The sequence below is a fragment of the Eumetopias jubatus genome, unplaced genomic scaffold (assembly GCF_037043125.1).
Source record: "Eumetopias jubatus isolate StellerSeaLion01/CBP00866 unplaced genomic scaffold, mEumJub1_p1.0 scaffold_1, whole genome shotgun sequence".
NCBI classification, from domain to species: Eukaryota; Metazoa; Chordata; class Mammalia; order Carnivora; family Otariidae; genus Eumetopias; species Eumetopias jubatus.
In genome coordinates, this window is record NW_028274807.1 from 211,880,276 (window position 1) to 211,890,141 (window position 9,866).

A 9,866-nucleotide genomic window follows, 5' to 3' on the forward strand; every position below is an offset into this window, starting at 1 on the left:
TTTCAAAAATACCCAAACTAGAGAAACCAAAGTCAGTTTTCAAACCTAAGTTGAATTCCCTTTATGGTATTTAACCACTGAAACATAAGAACTAAGAACTTGTTGAGGGAAGGGCCAGACAATCTGACTCACCCAGTATTCCTGTACTTTGACTCATTCTAGAAGCCAAGACCAAGGCAGATGACACAATAACAAACAAGATGTTTCTCAGATGAGTTTCTTCAAGGCTCCCTTCATGTCCTTGTTCCTCAGGCTATAGATAAAGGGGTTCAACATTGGAGGGACCACGGTGTACATCACTGAGGCACTTGCAGTATCCTTGGAAGAATGAATAACTGCAGAACTAATGTACACTCCAAAAGCTGTCCCATAGAACAAAGAAACAACCGAGAGATGAGACCCACAGGTAGAAAAGGCTTTATATTTCCCCCCAGCTGATGACATTCTCAGAGTGGAAGAGACAATTTGAATGTAAGAGAAAATAATCCCAAGGAGAGGAACACCACCCAATATGCTAGTCACTAAATACACCAAGGTGTTATTGATGAGGGTGTCAGAACAGGCAAGCTTGATGACCTGAACAAGTTCACAGAAGAAATGGGGAATTTCCAGGTCTGTGCAGAAGGAGAGTCGCAGCACCATGAGACTGTGCAGTAGGGCATCTGCAGTGCTGATGCTCAAGGAGAGTAGAATCAGCAGGCCACAGAGGTGGGGGTTCATGATGACTGTGTACCTCAGTGGATGGCAGATGGCCACATAGCGGTCATAAGCCATTGCTGCAAGGAGGAAGTTTTCCAAGCCTGCAAAAAAGAGGACGAAGCTGACTTGGGTGAGGCAGCCTGTGTAACTGATGGATTTGCTCTGTCTTTGGATGTTCACTAGCATCTTGGGGATGGTGGTGGTGCTGAAACAGATGTCAGTAAAGGCCAGGTGTGAGAGGAAGAAGTACATAGGTGTGTGGAGGTGGGAGTCGGAGCTGATAACCAGGATGATGAGCAGGTTTCCAAGCACAGTGACCAGGTATACGGTCAGGAACAGTCCAAATAGAAGGGGCTGCCATTCTGGATCTTCTGAGAGACCCAGGAGGAGGAATTCTGCTACACCTGTTTGGTTTTCTGGTCTCATGTTCTTGATGAGACTGATGGAAAAAATACAGAGGAGAGGACACATAACAGATGTACAAGGATCTCTTGTTTTAGAAAATCCTGACATGAATAATATTTTCTTTTTTTAAAAGTTTTTATTTAAATTCTAGTTAGTTAACATACAGTGTAATATTAGTTTCAGGTGTACAATATTGTGATCAACACTTCCATACAACACCCAGGGCTCATCACAGAATTGAATATTATTAATCTTTTCTGGGGCGCCTGGGTAGCTCAGTCAGTTAAGCATCAGCCCTGGGCTCAGGTCATGAACCCAGCGTCCTGGGATCAAGGTCCAGCATTGGGCTTCCTGCTAGGTGGGGAGCCTGCTTCTCCCTCTGCTCCTCCCCCTGCTCTCTCTCTCTTTCTTTCTCGCTCTGCTCTTTCTCTCAAATAAATATATAATATTTAAAAATTTTTTCCTTTGCCTTTTACCTCTCTTTTGGTCTTTCTCCTTTCATCAACCTCTCTTGTTTTTGTCCTCTTTCTTACACTACTCAATTACTCCAATTTTATTTACTTGTTCCTCACACTGTGCCAAATAATAGGAATCAGATAGGAAAAATACATGTTTTTATTCCTTTAAAATTCTCCAGCTTCCAATTAGCAAGCAGGAAACTCACAAACAAGCAATATTAAATCAGGGTTTCAGAGCAGAGTTTCTAAAACTGTGCCTTGCATGAGAATCCACTGGAAGGTTTATTAAAACTCACAGTGCTGACCCCCCCACTCTGAATAGGCGATTCAGGCTTGGGCATCGGGCTGACAATTTGCCTTTCTAACAAATTCCCAGTGTTGCTGCTCTCAGTCTGAGTTTTACTTTAAGGACCCCAATTCTAGAGCATAGAAGACTGTGGGCATGGAAAATCAACTTGACCACAGGTTGGAGCAGACCCAGCATAACTACGGGGAAAATGGTGGCCTGGCTCATCAACATTCTGCAGAGTGAGCCTGCTGGGAGTTCAAACCCATGTCTCAGTGAAGCCTCTTTAAATTCTTTTTTCTCTTTCTTTCCTTCCTTCCTGAAAGTAACACTCTGCTTTTATTAACTCACTCTTAATTAAAAAATAGAATCTATCATCATTATTTAAGCCTCTTCATTTTCAGTGGGTCATCAAAATCTGCCTATTGAATATCCCATTTCCATTTCAGTGTCTGGTCATTGGATTCTATAACAAAACCCTTGCTATAATTGTTGTAATTAATGGTAATAGCCCATATTATACAAATAAATATGATTATTTTAACTGCACATACTACCTCTAACACAGCATCTGTTGCCAGGCACAGTCCTCAATACTTTTCTCATGCTCACTAATTTTATTCTCTCTATTGCCCTATGAGTCAGGTGCTTCTACCATCCTCCTGTTTACTCCTGACTTCGAGTAAAGAGAAAGGTCAAGGGGCACCTTGATGGCTCACTCGGTTAAGTGTCTGCCTTTGGCTCAGTTCTTGATCCCAGGGTCCTGGGGTTGAGCCCTGCATTGGGCTCCCCACTCAATAGGGAGTCTGCTTCTCCCTCTCCCTCTCCCCTTGCTCATGTTCTCTGTCTCTCTCAAATAAATAAATAAAATCTTTCAAAAAATAAAAAGTTGTGGATACAAAATCTTGACACTCCGGTGGGATGTGGTGCAGGGAATTGAACTCAGGCTTCCAGACTTTGGAGCTGAACTCAGAACACCATGTGATGCATTCTCTGTCTAGTGCAGATTTAGGTATCCTAAAGGGTTGATCAGACTTCATCACTTGCCTTTGAAAGTTTCCACCTGCATAAGACTGCAAGTGTTTTCTCTGCCTGAAGTTCTTCTAATCTCTGACCACATAGGTAGTATGTAGCAAGTGACAGCTTCAAAAGAGGATCCACACTCAGAACCAGAGATCAAGATTATAATAGGGTACTTTAAGCTGTTATGGTTATTATTTCAGTGAGACTCACTTTTCTCCTAACATTAGAATATTAAAACATTCTCCTAAGGTGACACATAACACATCTATGTTTTTTCCCCATACTGAAGAATTTGAGGAAGGAGGAATTGCCTGGGGTCTTGAAGGAAAGAAAAAAAAAAGCAACAATTTGTTAGTATGTTAAAAGCAGAGTCCTGGAATGAGAAAGATAAAATCTACTGATACTAATGTCCAGGCTGTTTGACAGGAGTGTTGCTACAGTGGTAAGAAGAGGAAGAAGATTGTCAGGTTAGTTTTAAGAGGGAAAAAGGAAATTGAGAAAGGTGTATCTGGATACCTCAAATGCCTTGCTGGTTGGGCTTAAAGAATTTAATCCATATAAATGAGCTTAGTGCCTGCGGAGTGTGAAGCACTTGTTATTTAGGATGATCATGACAACTGGATGAGAAAGTAAGACCTTATTTTTTAGAAATGCTTACCTCCCCCTGCACCCAGGGACCCACCCACCCAACAACATATGAAATAAATACATGCATACTCTTTTTGTTTGACCACCAGTCACATTTTTTAATACATTTTCAAGATTTTATTTATTTATTAGGGAGAGAGAGAGAGTGCAGGGGGAGGAGCAGAGGGAGAGGGACAAACCAACTCCATGCTAAGTGGAACCTGAAGCAGGGCTTGATCTCACCACCTGGAGATCATGACCTGAGCCAAAATCAAGAGTCAGACTCTCGATAGACTGAGCCACTCAGGCACTTTTTTCTTTTCCAAGGTAGCTTAATGAGATCTATCCCTTCTTTTATTTCCCACTTTTTATGTAGATTAAGGAAATAATCCCTTCCTACTCAGCAGTTTAATGGATTTTCTATTGCTTTTTTTTTTTAATAACAATTCTGTCCCTGTTATATAACAGACAATTTTAAGGAAAGAAATGTTGAAAATCAATAATAGAAATTCAGGTTCTCCTCTTTCTGTGTGTTTTAGGCCACATCAAAGTCTGGGTCAGGCAGCCTTGGCCACTCATTTCCAAAGGAATCCTTAGTTTATGTAACAGGAAGAACTCAAGGATACCTCTGTTTCCTTTGTTACCGTGAATTTCTGAGAATACTGTTATTGGATCACCCAAAACAAGCAAGACATGGTTATGTCTTGGGTGCATCAGTGGATCTGCCAAATATTCTTATGAACCAATGTTTTAGAAAAAGTCTGTGAACAGCTCATTAAGATACTAATGTTTAGAACTGAATGGCCCTAGATAATCTCTGTTTCACCAATAAGAAACTATGAGCCCTTAGCATGGAGTCATGAAAACAAGCCACCAATAGCATCAATCGATATTTCAGTTCAGGCACATATGAGTTTGATTCTGTCTCCATCACTTGATTTGTAAAGGACTTTTTCTTTTCCACTGTGCAAGAAGCCTCGGTCTCATTTGGATAATAGGAACCATTATAAAACCTTATGGGAATGTTGCAAGAATGAGTGATGAGTAGATGACATCACCAAGCACAGTGTTTGATATATGAGACACTCTTAATATTTCCTATCGTGATTTGTTTCTGCCATGGACACAAATGTACCACCTGGCATGACTCATTATAAAAGGGAAATGATAGGAGGGGCAAAGTGTAGGAAGAGAGGAGAAACAAAGAATATTGTTAGCATGGCAACCATAAATTTCAAGGAAAAATACATGTGTTGAATCTCTTAGTGGGATAATTGCTTATGTAGGGAAATGGAATTGAACAATCTGGATGAACATCAAGAGGTAATGCTCATTTCTCATAGCCATATGATAAAATGTATAGCAACTAAAATGAATAAATTAGACTCAGATTATCAACACAAATATTAAAAACTCCAAGGAGCAAGTAATTTTCCTAACAAGACCTATATCATGATACAGTTTAATGTTTTAAAGTAACACTGATCTTAAACCTCTAATTTCTTACTGTAAAGCATTTCAGGTTTACAAAAACTATGGAGAAAACTAAGTCCTGAGCACCTACCACTAAGGACCACTAAATTGAAATATATTCTCATATTTGCAGTAAATATTTTAAGAATTAAATTAATATTTATTTTTCCATATCCTTAATAATTTTTTCTTGCCCAAGGGACCCACCATACTGAATTTGGCATTCATGATTCCCTTGTGGTTTTAATATTTGAATAAAAATGCATAAACTTTTGTTTTGCATTTTAAACTTGACATATTGTACATTTTGCATTTGGTTTTTAAAAGTAGTACATTCAATGTCTTGGTACATTTTTCTCTGGTTCATTAACTTTAAATATCTTGCTTTATTTTCAGTGTCTTATTACATCACAATATATTTATCCATTCTCCAACTGAGGCATTTTATAGTTGCCTTTTTTACATACACACAAACACACACAATGTGTAAATAATTTAAATAACATGTGGAGAACAACCAAATTCAAGACTATGGTTGCCTCTGGGAATGGAGGGGAACATAAAGGGATGCTCTATTAATTCATGCTACTTATTACTTTCAAAAACATTTTAATTTTAATTCTAGTATAGTTAACATACCATGTTATGTTAGTTTCAGATGTCCAATATAGTGATTCAACAATTCTGTACATTACTCAGTGCTCATCATGGAAAGTGTACTCTTAATCCCCTTCACCTATTTCACCCATGCCCAACCCAACACCACTCTGATAACTACCAGTTTTTTCCATGTTATTTTGTTATTTAAGAAAAGAACTCTGAGGGCACCTGGGTGGCTCAGTCGTTAAGCGGCTGCCTTTGGCTCAAGTCATGATCCCAGGGTCCTGGGATTGAGTCCCACATTGGGCTCCCTGCTCAGCGGGAAGCCTGCTTCTCCCTCTCCCACTCCCCCTGCTCGTGTTCCTGCTCTCACTGTCTCTGTCAAATAAATAAATAAAATCTTTAAAAAAAAGATTAAGAAAAAAAAAGAAAAGAACTCTGTGTGGGAGACAGTATGGAGGCTCCTCCAAAAGTTAAAAATAGAACTACCCTGGGGCACTTGGGTGGCTCAGTTTGTTAAGCGACTGCCTTCAGCTCAGGTCATGATCCTGGAGTTCTGGGATTGAGTCCCACATCAGGCTCCCTGCTCAGCAGGGAGTCTGCTTCTCCCTCTGACCCTCTTCCCTCTCGTGCTCTCTATCTCTTATTCTCTCTCTCTCAAATAAATAAATAAAATCTTTAAAAAAAATAAAAAAAAATAGAACTACCCTATGATCCAGCAATTGCACTACTGGGTATTTACCCAAAGAATACAAAAACACAAAATCAAAGGGGTACATGCACCCCTATGTTTATAGCAGCATTATCTACAATAGTGAAGATATGGAAGTAGTCCATCTATTGAGGAATGTATAGAGAAGAAGTGGTACATATATACAATGGAATATTATTCAGCCATCAAATGGGATGAAATCTTGCTATTTGCAATGACATGGATGAACTAGAGAATATAATGCTAAATGAAATCAGAGAAAGACAAATACTTTATGTTTTATTTCACATATGGAAATGAAATAAATAAATAGAAATAAAACAAAGATGCAAAGGGGAAATATAAGAGAGAGAGAGAGAGAGTAGAGAGAGAGAGAGAGACAAATCAAGAAACAGACTCTTAATTACAGAGAACAAACTGATGGTTACCAGAGGGCAGGTGGGTAGGGGATGGGTTAAATAGGTGATGGGGATTAAGGAGTGCACTTGTGATGAGCACCAGGTTTTGTATGGAAGTGTTGAATCACTATATTGTACACCTGAAACTAATATAACACTGTACGTTACTTAGCTGGAATTAAAATAAAAACATAAAATTAAAAGAAAAAAAGAACCCTGATGGCAAAATATCAAATTTTATGAATTCTGGAAGCATGGATACCTGCTTATTTGTTCTATTATTCTAGGTCTTTTGCCCTTTAAATATTTCCTAGATTACTAAAAGGAAGCAGGTAGCATGGGGTGTAGTTTTCAGATTTGCCTCATTCTCTACCTCCTATGTCTCAGAACACTCACAACCAGGAAGCAGTGTCAAGAGCAAAGAACTCTTCTAGAAAGGAGTATCCGCTGGCCACACACCTCTGCCCTTTGCCAAAGAAATGAAAGAAAATGTTAGAGAATTATAGAATATTCTTTAAAATTGAGCCAAAGTAGATTGCTCTTGAGAACAGAAAAAAGTCCCAGGACTTTAGGATCAAAGTAGGAGATAAGCAGAATGAGAGATGGTCAAGCATTGGTGCAAAGGTGCAAGCAAACAGGTCGAGGAGAAGATTGATGGATCCTTATGTAGGCACCTCGAAGGTCACCTAACTCTGCTCATCTTCTGCATGTTCTCACCTCGCAGTTACCAGATGGACCGCTAAACAAAGAACTATCCTTATTGCAAAACATAAAGTAGGGGACTTCAGATTATCTGGGTGTCAACAGTAAGGAATGACATTCAGTTCTTCCCTGGATGTGAAGAAGAAAAATGGGAGCTCTGTTCTCAGTGAGCAGAGAAAGATAGTGGAGCTCTAGGCTCCTATGCAGAGTTGCTGGACCCTGGGACAAGGCCCAGGTGGCCTGCAAATGACCTGGGCATAGCTGTTGAGTGGGGTGATGACAGGCAGACTATTTGCAATCTCTTTGTCTTTTGGGGGTTCAATATCCAAAGCTCCTCATTAGCCAAACTCTTTTATTCCCATGTGATCACAGGGCAGTGCTAATCTTGGAGGAGCGAGGCTCAAAGATGAGGAACTTTGCTTTATCTGATTCTCTCACCCTGACTGGTCAAACATATGCTATCTTCTTCCTCCACAGTTCTTGGCTCACATCCATTTCAAGTCACCTACACACCCAACCACATTTTCCTTCTGTTATTAGATTCTAGATTTGGTTAAAGGTATATTTAAATTCAAGTCTGTTTTAATTACAATCTCAAGAAGACAGGGTATATTTGAGCTAAAAAATGTGGTTTCCTTACATGGATAGGTAAGTATTACCTGGATTAATATATGTGACAATGTAGGAAATGTACCCTAGAAATGCAAACACTCAGGGCTAATGTTATGTGTGGCTCACTGGATGTTGATGCTGCTTGTGCATATTATATTTAGCAGTTGCTAATAATTTCTGTATACTCAAATGTACCGGGCATTTATACAATTTTATAAAGAAATTTCACTTTCAACTTTTCCCAATTCAATATTAATGACTTCAATATACTTTTTTCACATTAAGCGTCATGGGTTAAAATTACGGGTTTTGGTTATCAATATTATTGCAGTAAATTACAAATTATCAGGTAAAAGTCAATCTGTGATAGCATATGACTCTGAAGATGTAATAAGATTTGGGCCTCTTTTTTTTTATGTTCAATTAGCCAACATATAGTAAGTACATCATTGGTTTTTGATGTAGTGTTCAACAGTTCATTAGTTGCGTATAACATGCAGTGCTCATCACAACACCTGTCCTCCCTAATACCCATCACCCGGTTACCCCATCACCACCCCACCCCACCGCCGTAACCCTCAGTTTGTTTCCCGGAGTCCAGACTCTCTCATGGTTTGTCTCCCTCTCTGATTTCTTCCCGTTCAGTTTTCCCTCCCTTCCCATATGGTTCTCTGTGCTATTCCTTATGTTCCACATATGAGTGAAACCAAATGACAGTTGTCTCTCTCTGTTTGACTTATTTCACGTAGCATAATCTCCTCCAGTTCCATCCATGTCAATGCAAATGGTGGGTATTCATCCTTTCTGATGGCTGAGTAATACTCCATTGTTTATATCTTCTTTATCCGTTCATCTGTTGAGGGACATTCCACAGTTGGCTATTGTGAACAATGCTGCTATGAGGTTAGGGTGCATATGCCTCTTCTTTTCACTACATATGTATTTTTGGGGTAAATACCTAGTAGTGCAATTGCTGGGTCATAGGGTTGCTCTATTTTTAACATCTTGAGCAACCTCCATACTGTTTTCCAGAGTGGCTGTACTAGCTTGCATTCCCACCAACAGTGCAAGAGGGTTCCCCTTTCTCTCCATTTGGCCAACATTTGTTGTTTGTGCTCTTGTTAATTTTTGCCATTCTAACTAGTGTATGGTATTTCATTGCAGTTTTTCTTTGTATTTCCCTGATGGCTAGTGATGTGGAACATTTTTTCATATGTCTGTTGGTCATTTGTATGTCTTCTTTGGAGAAGTGTCTGTTCATATCTTCTGCCCATCTCTTGACTGGATTATTTGGGGTTTTTTGAGTGTTGAGTTTGATAAGCTCTTTATAGATCTTGGATACCAGCCCTTTACCTGTAGTGTCGTTGGCAAATATCTTCTCCCATTCCGTGGGTCACCTATTCATTTTGTTGACTGTTTCCTTTGCTGTGCAGAAGCTTTTTATCTTGATGAAGTCCCAAAAATTCAGTTTTAGCTTTTGTTTCCCTTGCCTTTGGAGACATGTCTTAAAAGAAGTTGCTGTGGTTGATGTTGAAGAGGTTGCTCCCTGTGTTCTCCTCTAGGATTTTGATGGATTCCTGTCTCACATTGAGGTCTTTAATCTATTTTGAGTTTATCTTTGTGTATGGTGTAAGAGAATGGTCCAGTTTCCTTCTTCTGCATGTGGCTGTCCAATTTTTTCAGCACCATTCATTGAAGAGACTGTCTTTTTCCATTGGATATTCTTTCCTGCTTTATTGAAGATTAGTTGACCGTATTGTTGAGGTTCACAGATGACATGATACTTTATGTGGAAAACCTAAAAGACTCTACCCCCAAATTACTAGAACTCATGCAGCAATTCAGCAATGTGCCAGGATACAAAATCAGTG

The 9,866-nt window shown here is 39.4% G+C and overlaps 1 protein-coding gene across 1 annotated transcript; it reads right to left on the bottom strand.

The window, feature by feature from the left end:
- Positions 1 to 207: 207 nt before the first annotated feature.
- Positions 208 to 1,125, bottom strand: LOC114200858 (olfactory receptor 7G2-like). The gene has a single exon (XM_028093194.2). The coding sequence runs from the start codon at positions 1,123 to 1,125 to the stop codon at positions 208 to 210; it is 918 nt and encodes a 305-aa protein (XP_027948995.1).
- Positions 1,126 to 9,866: the final 8,741 nt, after the last annotated feature.